The sequence below is a fragment of the Sciurus carolinensis genome, chromosome 8, assembly GCF_902686445.1.
Source record: "Sciurus carolinensis chromosome 8, mSciCar1.2, whole genome shotgun sequence".
Lineage (NCBI taxonomy): Eukaryota > Metazoa > Chordata > Mammalia > Rodentia > Sciuridae > Sciurus > Sciurus carolinensis.
The window spans coordinates 78,910,257-78,925,510 of record NC_062220.1 but is presented as its reverse complement, the minus strand read 5'-3'; the positions used below and the strand labels follow the sequence as shown (position 1 = coordinate 78,925,510).

At 34.4% G+C, this 15,254-nt stretch overlaps 1 protein-coding gene across 1 annotated transcript in view; it reads right to left on the bottom strand.

Annotated features, from left to right (window-relative positions):
• Hdac9 (histone deacetylase 9) overlaps positions 1–15,254 on the bottom strand; it is a 701,371-nt gene that overhangs the window by 93,395 nt on the left and 592,722 nt on the right. The window contains exon 16 of the mRNA XM_047560086.1: positions 3,696–3,876. Within this exon, the coding sequence (XP_047416042.1) occupies positions 3,696–3,876 (181 nt within the window). The remainder of the gene's footprint in view (positions 1–3,695; positions 3,877–15,254) is intronic.

The window sequence follows — 15,254 nt, the reverse complement described above, 5'->3', positions numbered from 1 at the left end:
ATATAGACATACACACATGCATACAGATATGTACAAAAATATGCAAATAGCTTTTTGATATTCTGTTAAAGAGAAGCCTAAGAGGAAAAACTACTGAAAATATGAATAAACATTTAAATTTTACCTCAGAGTAATGAATGATTCTCTTGTACAGTGCTCTAGATTTACAAAATTGCCTTCTATGAACATGTATCAATAATCTTAATTACAGAAAATGTAAATTTACACCAAAATATCACTTAATATTTTAATGATCTTTTCTGTATAATGTCATACAATTCACATCTACTTACTCTCATTTCATTCAATTGTTTCTTTGTTGATTCATTTGTTTATCATATCATAAATGTATCTATACTAAGCACCTTTCATATGCTAGCAATGTAACCAAGATCTAGTTGTTAAACATATTTTTTCTCATAGACTATCCATTGTAATGCAATGCCCCAAATAGATAAATAATTACAATATTTTGATAGAAAAATCCAGTCTGTTATAAAACTTCCTGAAGGAAATAACATATAAACTGAAACCTGAAACACCTGAAGAATCAGCTGGAATTAGCCTTGAATTAGGAAAATATTTTTCATTAAAAAAAAATCACATAAAAAGACTGATGTTGCTGTTCTCACATTGAAATATTCAAGTATATTTCCACTCTTCATCATGATGTGCCACTCACTAAACATCAATTTTTAAATCTCTTTAATTATTCAATTAATTGATTAAATTATTGATAATAACAATGATATAATTAGATTATTTCAGTGACTTTCACAAGTGCCGGTTTAGTTTCAGCACTATGATTCTATTTCACATCAGACTCTGGCTAAAAAGGTAATGTTATAAGGAAAGAACTTATTTACATGGATTATGTAGAGTATCCTAGAGTTCGGGAGAAGGGAGACTAGATTATCCTGCTGATGTGTAAGATAAACCCAATCACATTATTAACATTAATTTATTGTTCTGAGGGATACCATTTGGTATAAACTAGTACAATCATCTTTCAGAAGCTCTCTTGAAAACCATGGTCAAACCTCATCTTTGTAAATAATTGTAGAAGAGGTGAATTTAGTAGAGAAAATGAGCACAGTGCCCTTTCCTTAATTTCCAAAACCTCTAATAAACAGCATGCATAATCTTTAAGTAGAATTTTTAAAAGCACCTCTAAAATTGACTATTATTATCCATATTCAAATAGGATATAAAATTCATATAGGAACATGGTAATTTGACTATAATACACTTATTCTTCATTTTCACTACAGCAGCTGCAGGGATCCCATCTTCTTTTTGGGTTTCTTAGAAACAGTCTTTCTCCAGACAGTGATAACTCTCTGTGGGCCACCAGGTATTGGCTACCTCTTATGCTATGTTTGGGGTCCTCACAGGAAATGGACTGAGACTTCATATTTCAACAACTAACATATCCACCCTGGAATATTGCTTTGTTATTTCCAAAAAAGGAAGCTGTGTGGCTATTCCAGTTTGCTGCTAAAGATCCACATGGATGGTGAAGGTTTGAATGGCTTACCTTAAAATTTATGTGACTTTAGTGTTAAATAATATTTTAGTTGTACCAAAAAGTATAGGTCATACAGAATGGATTTAAACCAATTGCCGACTTATATGTGTTTGTTTCCTCTTCCTTGCTCTTCTTCAATGGAGTAGCTATTGAGTATATGAGATAGTATGACTTTTTTGGAAAAAAAATTCCCTAAGAACACAATCTTTTCTACATATACACAACAAATAAATAATTAGGCATCTAAAGAAAGGAGTTTAATGCTTAAAAATACACTGTTTCAAACATACTAGAAATAAAAGCCTTCATATATATGTGTGTGTATGTATATAACATACATATAATACAGATATATGTTATGTATTGTCATATTTATATTAGTATGTTTCTAGTCCATTCTTGGATTTGCATTCTTCTAAGGCCTACATAGGCTTTCCATTTGGAAACTGTTTTCTCAAACTTGTAGGATTTCTCTAATATTCAGAGATCTTACTTCATTAATATCAAAGGAACATGTACAAACTGGAGGAATCCAAAGCAGGCCAGGAAAGGGGGACTCCTCTAAACCATGGGAAGAAACCTTATCTGTAGTAGTTCAATAATAGCCAGCACCACAGGCATTAACATCAACATGAAACTTTATAATTAAGTTCACTTTTCAATTAAAGAAATTATTTTCATCAATGCCAATGGCATTATGATAAAGAAGCTATTATTCTGTGTTCTCTGAAATGTTAAGGCTGAATAAAAGACACTTTCAGGAAAAAAGAATTGAGAACCTTATATCTCTTGCTACATAAAACAGGAATTGCTCTATGAGTAAAATATTTTTTTCTAGATACAAAGGGCAAGCACGAGGTGTGATTGATTCCGAAGGCTTCCATTAATACTAGGCTGCAGTCCTAGGTTGTCCAGGATATCTGGGCAAGTTTGTTGGGCTTCTGGAAATACAGGGATCAGATGGACTAATTAATGTGTTGAAAGAAATATGCTCAGCCTACAGCTCATAGCATGGAATGTTGTCTTAGTGTATAAGACATTATACACATTAGTTCCTTTGTACACTTGTTGAAGATGCCTATCACAGTTAAACAACTTGGCCACTTCAGACATTGATTTTTAACTGAAAGATGATTATCAAGGCTTAGGAATACGATTTCCAAAGAAGTATTTTTAAGTTTTAGAAGCATGAAGACTTGCATAAGGTCATAGAAGTTAAAAAAACAACAACAACTCTGAATCTTGAAAAATGATTCAAAAATAAAATCAGATAACCCATGAGAGCCTTTGAGGAAGGGGTACACATGAATTCTCTTCTCGCAGGGTCCAAGTTGTGAGACTCTTAGGGCTACAATATCTTTCATTTGATCAGCCACAGGTTGAGAGCATGGAATGATAATGAGGTGCAGCAGAAAAACACGAATAATTGAATAATTTCCACCCACAGGTTTACCCACAGTTCCTTTGCTACTTTGCAGAGGGAATTGTACCCCACAACACCAACCACGTTTTTTTTTTTTTTTTTTTTTGCATGTGTTCCAGACTTGACCTTCCTCTGCCCTTAGAATGATCTAGCTTGTTTTCCTCTGTAGGCAGGTTCTGAAATATCAAACACAGCTGTAGACAAAGGAAGGGATTGGACAAAAAGCCCACCCAGAGGTACCATAATAAATGGAAGTGAAACTAACTTATCCGGCAAAGTTTGCCTTGGTACCATTGACTCCCATGAGTCACTTGTATGGGAAGCCAGAAAAAAAACATCGAAGTAAAACAAGAAGACAAACTGAGGAAAGGACACTGTTTAGAGTCAAATGAGGAAGCCAAGTATCATAAATTTCCTAGTGGCAAATCCTAGAAGGAAAGATACTGAAGAATACTGCTAAAGAATGTTGTAGGGATTTTTGTTTCCAAAAGGGACCCATGCACCTGTTGATGTATTTTCCAGGCCCTTGAATGATAACAATTTATGAGGCTATTAATACTAAGCCCAAGATTTATCAGATGTGCTGTTTGTCTTGTGGCCACTATAACCTCATAAAATTTGGGTTGCATTGGGTTAAAATGGAGCGTTCTGCTATTGGAGTTATTCTGAGCATTTAAATCGGCTAATCCTACAAGAACGGTGCATTTCGCTTGCCTATTAGGGGGAGTCTTTAGGGATTCCTACCAGTTGCAGAGCCAGGCTGGAGGGGGCGGTCCGTTGCAGGGTGTGGTAAAATGGAGGCAGCGGGGGAAGAATGAGTCCTGGAGAGAAGACGGTGTTTCTCTAATCCATCCATGCCAACCACAGCCAGCTGAGCCTGGCGCGCCGAGAGCGCACGTGTGTGCGGGGGCTCCGGGAAGGGCTGCTGCAGAAAAAAGAGCACAGTAGACAGAAACGTGAGACAAGCATCGAGGGAGACACTGAGAGCGACATGTCAACAAATTAAGTTCATCAGGTCAGAGACATAATAAACGGTGTGAAGGAAAAAGAAAAAAAAAATAGAGAGAAAGGGAGAGAAAAAACAAGATCCAGTCAATAAATCCATTCAACAGATGTTTTCACACTGACGGCAGGGCCTGTCTGCCTGGCTCTGGAAAAGGTGATGGCAGGATGCCTGTCAGTTTGGACTGATTGAAAGGAACAGACCTTTAACCCCAAGAGTAACATGGACTCCGTTTCCTACCTGATACCAAAGTTTTGAATACAGCTCTAGAATGTCGCAACACAAAAGTGGGAGAACAATTCAACTGCTTTCCAAATGAGGCTCAATTATGAAAAATTCCATCCTGAATTTACTTCAGTAATTGTTAATGAAATTGTTGGGTGCCTCTGAAAATTATCAATTAAATGGTTTTATTTTTACACCTTTCAATTTTCACATAATGGTGTAGAACAATGAATTTTTCATGGTTTACAGGGTATAATCTCAACACTATAAAATTATTCCTTTCTTTTATAGAATATTAGGCATATTCACAGTTATTTAACATTATTGTTTTTCATACTTCTAAAGTTAAAGGACCTGTGTTAAGAATCTTCCAGAAAATTCACTTGTCTGTTTCTCTATCTTCAAAAAGACAATCTCTAAAATACAGTTGGCAGCTAATTTAACCATCAAAACTATACTCTAATTATTTAATCTCTTACCAATGGGGAATTCACAACCTTTATGCTGTTTTTTAAATATCTTTCCTAAGGAACATGGAAAATGGCTAAACAGTACTACAAAACATGATCATTACTTGCCATCAATAAGGATACTAAAGTTCAAAAAGGTTAACAAAATCTTAAAAATGCAAGTCTAATTCCTATAATTTGAAAAACATTCATGTTCTTCTGCTTTGATCTGCCAGGCTGACATTTACTTTTTCAGGACTTGATGCAAACTTTACTTTTCCTGCCGGTTAGGTTAGGTACTCCACTGCACCCAACACCTCACCCTCTTCCTGTATTTCCCACACAAGGATTGACAAATCCTAAGTACATAAATCACTCACTAAGTGAGAAAGTTCACAGATCTACATATAACACAACCATGCTCCATGCTCGCATGTGGTTTTATGTCATTGTAGCTTTTTCTGTATGTGACATGAATTAGTGCTTTCACCTCAGTACATGTTTGATGATGAATAAATAAAACTTTAAAAATGGTTACAGAATATAGGCAGAGATTTCTCAATTCAGAAAAAAAATATGAATCATTGAAAGTTAACTCTAAAATGGATTATAATTAACATGTATGTGGTTGCTTCAGTTTTGCTGAGCAGAATAATCAAACCATCAATCAATTGGAAGGCACTGTCCCATGCTCATGCTTTGGTCATTTGCTTTGTCGATCAGGATGGCTCCATCAAGTGATGTTTACAACACTTTTAATGACTTCCCAAGAGTTTAATTTTTTCGTTTTCTTGTGTATCTCTATGTTCAAAGCTCTGAGAATATAGAAGTTTTAATTATAGGGAATATAAATATATACATACCACTTCAGGGCTTTCCAATCAGGAGAAGGAAGCTTTTTTGCATATGATCTAAACTGTATATGTAAATATTCAATTATCTGTAATATTAATTTCTTCTCATTCATTCTTCTGTAATCTCTTTAACTTTCATCTAAACCTACACAAAAGACTTCGAATTGATCACCTTACTTAACCAGATTTATTTCTTCCTTCAAGCATTCTCTTCCTAAAATCCTGCTGAAAGCCAACAGTTAACACAAATAGCTCTGAAGGTCAGTCGAAGTTTGAAGAACCTTCTCAGCCTATCTTTTGAGCTCCCCTTGACCTGAGACCAATCTACATTTTCAGCCTTAGATCATCTTTCCCATTTCTAGGTTATAGCCAAAATACTACCTCCTGTACACAAGTGTCCTTTTCAGGGCTGTCTTTTCTTTGGCCCTGAGTCCTTTTATCTTTCTGGGTACTTTCCTCTAAAAAAAAATACTTTACCTTTTATGCCCACATTTGATTTATTATCATTTATTATTTAGTATTATATCCATTTTTTCTTCTGATTAATAAATTAAAATTTAAAATGTTTTGTAGGTTCCTAAAGGTACCATAGCCCTGGTCCATTATGTCTAATGGGTCTATCAACCTTGATCATTTGAGTCTCTGCGAGCCCACCCTTTCTGTAACACCCTTCTGTACGTGCCTAGAAAGTTCCACATTTGTCACTGATACATATCCACTAAGGTCCACTTCAAACTTCAAATAGAGCCTTTTTTGAGCACCCGCCTAAGCCTTCTTTCTTTTTCCATTACATTCCATTACACTTTGTTTTCTCTATGCTTTTCCCTGACATAGGTTTTTATATATTTGAGTTGCTTCATGCAGTCATTATTTCTTAAGCTCATACTTTGTGCCAGACACTGTGCTAGTATGTTGAGCTCTTCATGCTTATTGTCTAGTGAGGCGAGAGATACTAAATATTTATATATATATATATATATATATATATATATATATATATATATATATAATAAATGCTGTACAGGAAAAATTCAGGATGCTTTGAAAACTTTAAAAAAAAGCTGATGAAGAGGGTTCAAGGAACTTTCATCTAAGAAAGTAATATTCAATTTCAAATGTAAAGGATAAATTAGAATTAGCCAGGTGCAGTATGGGAAGAAGCTCTACATACATTTTATGCATGTGTGGGTGGGTGCACATGTGTGGGAAGTCATCTTTCCTTATGTAATATTGAGAGCTTTTGGATGCAGGAATTATGTATATCATCTTTGACTTTCTCTGTTGTATTTTATATCTTTTCTCATGCTTTCTAGAAGCTAAATAATTTTTGTGCATTAAGACTATGCAATAGATACTTGTAAATTGAAGACCATGTTTTCAACATAGCATTACAATTTTTTTTTTTTTTTTGTACAGAGGATTAAACCTACGGAGGATGTGTTTAACCACTTAGCCATATCCCCAGCCCTTCTTAATATTTTCTTTAGAGACAGGTCTCGCTGATTTGCTAAGTGTCTCGATAAGCTGCTTAGGTTGGCTTTGAACTTGCAATCCTCCTTCCTCCTGCCTCAGCCTCCAGAGTCGCTGGGATTACAGATGTGTATCACCACACCCAGCAGCATAACCAAATTTTAAACCAGGTGCTGTGGCACACTCTTATAAGTCCAGCGGCTCAGGAGGGTGAAGCAAGAGGATTTCAAGTTCAAAGCAAGCCCAAACAATTTAGTGAGGCACTAAGTAACTCAGTGAGACCCTGTCTTTAAATAAAATATAAAAAAGGGCTGGGTGTAGCTCAGTGGTTAAGCCCCCTGGGTTTAATGTCCAGTACCAAAACAAAAAACAAAACAAAACAAAACAAAACAAAACCTAACCAATTTCAGATGACTAAGATTACTAAATGTTTTATCTCTTAATAAATAGTTCAATATCATTTGAATCATACTACTTACCAACTTTTTTTAGTTAATAGTGCCTATTTATTGCTTTCCTTGGGCTTCATAGAAACTCTATAAAATAGTTTGCTAACTCCTAAGCATGATATAAATATTATATACAAAACTGTCCAACAGGTGAAGCAATCACCTAATTATCCAGTGTTCATTAACCATTAGGAACATGGCAATATAGGTAAGTGATAAATAATTACTTTTTTGATAGTAGTTATTTATTTTTCACATAAAAGTATTAAACTGCTGTCTATTACTCAAGCAGAAAATAGCAGATCCTGTGCTGGGTTGGACAGATAGCAATGTGATTTAAGCATGGCTCCTGGTTCAAACCCCAAGTTTGAGCACTTTTCCCCAATTAGTAAGTTCCACGAAGATATGAGCTTTGTTTGTTATATATTCTCATGCAATGCTTTACACATAGTAGATGTTAATAAATATTTGAATGTTGGATAAATAAATGAATAAAAAGAAGATAGCCATCCTTAAAATTTTACCATAAGAATAAAACAATAAAAAGCATATTAAAAGCAATCATAACAATAAAGAGTCAAGGAATGACTAAGAATATGAGAAATAGAATCCAGACAAAATAATTGCTAAAGGACAATACCCTGAAATTAGCACTGGTGCCAAGAGATAATGAAGGAAAAGTTCCGGTGATGTGAAGATTATTTTTCTTTGTACTTTTATGTGGTTTCCAAGTTTTCTGCCTATCATATATGTTAAAACTTTAATTAAGAAAAATGGTAAATGTTATTAAACTAAACAGTCCAACCTTTCAAACACTTCATTAGGACAGATTCATAATCATTATACATACAAGCAGACATGGGTCAAAATGTTCAAACCTGCTTCCAAAATAGGAATAGTTAAGAAAGAAAAGGTTGTTATTTTTCAAAATTAGGTGACTAGAATCATGTACTTATAAATGAAGTATGGCTTTTAATGCACAGGGAAAGTTAGAACAATCCAGGAAACCACAAATTAATACAGTACACATGAGTCACTACATTAACAGGAAATGCTAGGCCACTTATACTTCAAATGGGTCTCCTTCCACATCAATAAAAAGCATCCTTTTTGAGGATGAAAACTAAGGTTAAATGTTTCTATTCTAGTTGAATTTGAAAAGTTTCACTAAAACATGTTTTTTCCTTAGCTACTTTAATAGGAGAGAATTTTATCTAGGGTAATTTTGGGTACTTTTTAAGTATGAAAATTCATTTTTTTTCCCTTGCATTGTCAGAAAATTAAATGTCAAATAATTGGGAAACTATGGCTATTTAAAAGTTGGATGTATACCCAAATTCACAATTCACTTATAGAGCACAATAGAAAATGTGTCATGTCCTCCAAGCAAATAGTAAGCATATCCTACCCCATAGAACTTTTGATTAAAAATATATTAAATGTACACATCGAGTCTATTCCTTTTATATGTGTTAGTCTTTTTTTTTCAGGTGGTATAACTTAGGGTTTGATTTTGACTGGTTATAGAGTGTCATTTAGTTTACTGGATGTGTAGGTCATCTTTTCCTTAAATGGATGGGTCCCATTGTGCCTAAACATCAATTGCCTCCTCCAACTGGTAAAAGCTAAAATATTATTTTCACAGAAGAGTTATTACACACCTACTTTAAAAAATCCTCAATATTGCTTTGTAAACATCAGAGTTGTTGTGGACCCTGCCTTTCTAAGCCAGGAAGCATTGGCAGCACAAACTATTCAAAATGGGTGGAGATAGCTATGGAAGCTCTTTCTATGACAAGCACAATGTTCTTACTAGAACAAAATATTTATTTTGGGATAGCTTGCTAATGGAGATTATGAGGTAATAAACTCCTTGGTTAGGAAGACTTCAGGGTTCTATTTTGTTTATAGTAACAGTGACTTTTGTTCTTTCTGTTTTGCTTCCTCTTTGCTCTTGCTCAGAAGCCTCGTTTATGGCTTCTGGGTTTTCACTTTGTCCTGAATGCTGGCATTCATTTCCAGGCAGGAGGATGGTTCCTTGTGGGCTATGATCAATATCATCATGCAACTTTAGCTGGAGCAAATAATAGAAACCATAATGTTTAATCTTTGAAATATGCAGAATTACTTATAATGGTGTCATAAAAGATTAAGCCTAGAAGTAAAAGAAAAAAAATAAGATCAGGGAAAAATAATTGGGAAAATACCCATTAGGTTTCCATTTGAAATTCTATTTCTAATGTCACTTCTTTAAAGAATGTGACCCTCTTTGTTCGGTATTGAGTAAATTGAATCTTCTTTCTGTTTCGCAGTGTTTTTAATTTCAGAATTATTGCTTTTACAAAAACATCAGAATCCTAATTATCCCTAGAGGTTATCTTGTCAGATGCCAGGGGCATTTGCATATTTAAAGTCTTTGTATTGTTCAGGATGAGTGTAGAAATCTTGGTTAATTTTAGACTTCATGAAGCTAAACATCTATGTTAATAATTAAAGAATAGCTATTAAATAAATAGAAATAATGTGTGTAATTTTGAAGTAGACAAAAATAATTTAAAGAAGCAAAACCAAGAAACAAATCTAAAAATAAATGGAGAAAAAAACTGAAGCATTGAAAAACCTGTACAAAAATAAATCACAAAGTGAGATGCTAGAAATGAATCCCCATATATCAGTAAACACAGTAGATATGAATGCAATTCATCAGCTAAATAATGATGTCAGCCAAACAGATTTGGCAGAGAAATATTAAATTGAAAAGTTGAAGAATATCAGTCAAATACTAATGTGATAAAGAAGCAAAATCCCTGTATAGCCACGTTAAAAAGAGACAAGATAGACATTAGGCAAAAAAAATTTAGGGACCATAGAAGGGTTTCTATAAGCAATACAAATATTCAACTAACAACAGAAAACTTCTTAACTTGTTTGTACCTAATAATTTGAACTCAAAAATATTTTTAAAAAATGGGAAGAACTACAGGGAAATGCTGAAAAATCTACATTACAGAAGAGGTTTATGACAAAGTTGCCATGAAACTATTTATAGAATATTTGAATAACACAGTTCACTAGATTGAAGATATATTCAGCCAATAAGTGCATTCTTTCAAGCAAATTAATAATTACGAAATTCACCGCTACAACAATGCAAGGATTAAGAAACTGAAGAGAATTAATATCTTTAATAGATTTTTATTCAGCTTTCAAAGGAAGAAAATTCCAGAATTTTCTTGAAAGCATTATACTAACTGAAATAAGTCAGGCCCAAAGGTAAACACTGTATGGTTCCATTAATATGAGGAAACTAGACTAGTCTAATTCATAGAGACAGAAAGTAAAAGGATGTTTGTCCAGGGTTGGGTGTAGGGAAGAAAAGGGGAGAATATGTTCAATGGGTTTAGAGTTTCAATTTGGACAGATTTTTTAAATTCTGAAGATAAACAATGGTGATTGTTACACAGCAAGGTAAATGTACTTAGTACCACCAAATGTATGTTTAAAGGTGATTAAAGTAATATAATTTGTCTTATATATTTTACAAAACAAAAAGTGGAATTAATATCATATGGACCATGTAGCATACATATATTATACCCAGAGAAATTCATCACAAAAAAGAAAAATTGTAATATATGTTTGAAAATTTGAAAAGACGCACCTAAACAGCTCATATATTGAATAAGAAACCATAACACAAAAGATAAAATTGAACAATGATAAAATGTAATATATATTAAAACTTGAAGAATGTAGTTAATATAGTATATATATGCAGCCTTAAATAACATTATTTGAATGAACAAAGACCCAATATTAATAAATTAAATATGTGAAATGCAATCTTAAATATATCTTTACAAAAGATTTCTTTACAAAAATTGAGCAGAGTTTAAAAAACTATAAAAATATTATGGATGAAAATTTTAAATATCATGAAGATACCTTAAAGTAAACCTAAATAGATAAAAGATACACTATATTCTGTGATAGAAAAACTCAGTATCATAAAGTTCTATCCAAATTCATCTATAATACCTGGAATGTTTCAGCTAATTCTAAATTTTATTTAGTAAAGCAAAGGCAGGGAATTGCTGAGAGAATTTTGAAAGTAAAGAACAAATGGGGGAGAGACCCAATCCCATATCTATACTCACTAAAAGCTAAACTAAGAAAATAGAATATTAGCACAAAAATAGATTAACAACATAGAATAGAGAGCATGCAGGTCCTCCCATGAATACTTGAAAATTAGAAATGTAATGGAGATGACCTATAAATTAGCAGGTAAGCACAACTGTGACAACTGATGATCCACAAGGAGAAAAATGAATTTGGACTCCTATTAATAACACATGCAAAAGACAACTGAAAGTCATTAAATGTAAAAAATACAGTGTTTTTTTAATTTTAAGAAAAAAATACAGAGGGAATCATTCTAAACTTGGAAAAGGAAAGAAATTTAAATACTTCTTTTTATTCAAAGTCAGAATAAAAATAAGATATTGGGGATAAACGCTTGCAAAATAGAATAAAAAGTAATGTTTAATATTTTATACATATTTATGTATATATATTATATGTAAAAATACATTATATGTGTATATATGTATATACATAACATTTAGGAGATTATATATGTTTGTATATATATTTTTGGAAATATATTTTATTAGGAATAAAAACAGGAGCAGAATAAAGGGCAAATATTGTGAATAGGAAATTCCTAGTGAAAGAAATATTTCAATAAACTACCAAATATGTTAATATAAAAATATCTCACTGGTCATCAGAAAATGCAAATTAAAACTGAGACAAAATACCATTTATACTTGTCACGTTGATCAGCAGATGACAAGTGTGTTTATACCAAGCATTATTGAAAGAAAATAGAGCAAGAGAAACCCATAGACTGCTTATAAGAAAGCAAACTACTTTAGCCAATATAAAGAATATACCAATACAACCAATATAATATTTAGCAAAAATAAGGATGGAAAGCAAACTACAGGAAAAATGGTGAGTGAGAAAAAGCAAAAAAAAATTAATACATAGGATAATTACTTAAGTTTTAAATTGTACAAATTAATGCCATATATTAAATATATGCATATGTAAATATTATAACAAATAAATATGAATAAAAATAATGAAATATATTTTAAAATGCACAGGAACCTCATCCCAGCAAATTCAGAAGAGAAGGACTAGAAGATACATGCAACAGGAGAGAGATATACGAGAAACCTTAATTTTATTTGTTCTGTTTTATGTCTGAAACTGGCTGTTAAAAGTTTTCATTACTGCGATATTTCTTCTTCATATATGAATACATTTTTAACAAACTTTAAATGTTTAATATGTGTTTAAGGGGCAACAGCAAGATGGCTGAATAGATGCACACAGCACTCACCTGCTCCTCCACAAAGAACCAAAGCAACAGGTGTGTAGCTGCATATTGAGGTGAGTGATCATGGGAGAACACTAGAAATCAACAGGAGAAAAATGGAAACCTTGTAAGATCCAGAGATCTGGGGTAACAGCAAGAGAAACAAAATAACCTGGCACCTGCCACCCTGAATGCATAGCCAGGGAGGGGAAGTCTTCCTTCTGCAGAGTTAAAAGTGAAAGAGAGTCCCAGAAAACTCTATCAATGCAGTTTGCTGGCAATCCTAGCTATTGGAAACTTTCACAAGACTCACCGGAGTATAATTAATTAAATAAGTAATCTGAAATCTGCCTACTAGCCTAGCTTTAGAAAAGAAGTTCACATCACCTCTTAGTGAATGCCCAGGATGCTATAGCCAGGAGCCACCTTAAGAAGGGATTTACTGTCTGATTTTTGACAACACTAGGAGTCAGAAACAACTTCATGTTCTCATCTCTGAGACCCCAGAGACATTCCTCTGCACTGACTCAATGGGTAGTTACCTTCCAAACAAAGTGTGGCTCAGTAGAGTGACTCTGACACAAATCTGCTGAGAACCTGAGAACCGTGCACTACAGGGGATGGGTGTTTCCACACCCAGGGGAACCTTAAAGAACCCGGGGAGGGGGAGCCTGTCCTCTGAGATCTTGAGGGTGGCCAGGCATGTGTGGTTTCATGTTGGTGCCAAGACTGAAGGCCGTCACCCACGCAGTTCACACCACTCTTGCTCCCGGCTCCACCCAAGGCATCTTTTACTAACAAAGCCGGGGAGAGGTCTGTGGTTCCACTGCTTCCCTGCCCACAGGTACTTGCTGGGGCTGTCACGAGCAATGCCAAGACTTCAGCTGCTGCCCACCCTCTGGTTGCCCAGCCTAAAAAGGTCTGGAGAGAAACTTCACCCAGTGCCGGCTGTGTTCTCTTCTCTCACTCCCTCAAACACTTAAACTAGGGGGAATTTTGCCTGGTTCTGATTGAAATCCACTCCTGCTCAATCACTAGATTGAGCCCTAGAGCTGAATCAGGGGGGAAAAAAGCATAGTCACTGCCCTGTCTCAGGTGCACAAGGCCAGAGAGGATCTGAGGTCCCACTCCTGGGCACGTATGCCCGCAGTAACAGCCGAGAAGAACATCACAATTCTTGCTGACAAATCTACATACACCCCCAACATTAATCATTCAACAGCTTGTCTAACCTCACACTGCTGACAAAATTGGGTGTGAGTACTACAGAGGTGATACTGTGATTCCTGCCCCTGCCTTTGCCTGTGAAGCACCTGGGCCTGTAGCAATTTCTAATCAGAGGACAAGTGCTTCAGGCTCCTCATCACTACTGGAATAGCCTGAGCCAGACCCCTTAACGAGTTATAGACCCAATATCAACAGTCCCTGAAAAATCTCCATCACTTGCTAGGGATTACTGTGCCTATCATAGGAGTAACCACATAGGGTGCAACCCACACACTCTGCTAACTGCACCATACCAGCCTGAATTACTAGAATGTTCCCACTTTTATGGGATCTCAGTTTCTCCAACTCTGACACATTATACAATATGACTAAACTCACTAATCAGGCTAAGAAGCTATAGGGAGAATACACCGTGGGGCCCAGCTGGAAATAATATTGCATATACTGATACTCCAAGACACATCTTCAAGAGAAAGCTGCCTGTTGAAATGTGCAAATTTCAACATAGAAACACAAAAACTGTGAAAAAGCAAGGTAATATGACACCTCCTAAAGATAATAACTCTATTAAAAGACCCAAAAAATATCAAGATGAATGAAATGCCTGATAAAGACATCAAAAGAAAATGAATTTTTAAAGGCTGAATGAGATCTAAGAGAATGCAGACAAAGTTAAATGAAATTAGGAAGACAATCCAGGTTGTGAATTAGAAGTTCAGCAAAGAAATAGTGATTTTGAAAAAGAACCAACCAGAAATCTTGGAAATGAATAGCTCAAGAAGTGAAATATAAAACTTGGATGAAAAACTCAACAACAGACTAAATAAAGCAGAAGAAAGGATATCAGAGCTTGAAGATAAGTCTTTTGAAATATCACATTCACACAGAAAAAGAAAGGAAGGAAGGAAAGAAGAAAGGAAAGGAAGATGAAAGAAATAGGAAAGAATGAAGAGAGCATTCAAATCTTAGGGACACCATTAAATTATCAAACATCTATATTATTGTCATATATGAAGGAGATTTTTATGGTTTGGATATTAAGTATTCCCCAAATGCAGCAATGTTCAGAGGTGGGAAATTGCAGAAATTATTAGATCATGAGGTCTCTGAATTCATCCATGGATGACTGACTGATGGGTTCATAGATGATGGCATTATTAGGAGGTAGTGGAAATTTAAGGTGTGAGCTAATTTAAAGGAATGGGTCTTTGGGTATGGGTACTTGTGGACTATCTTG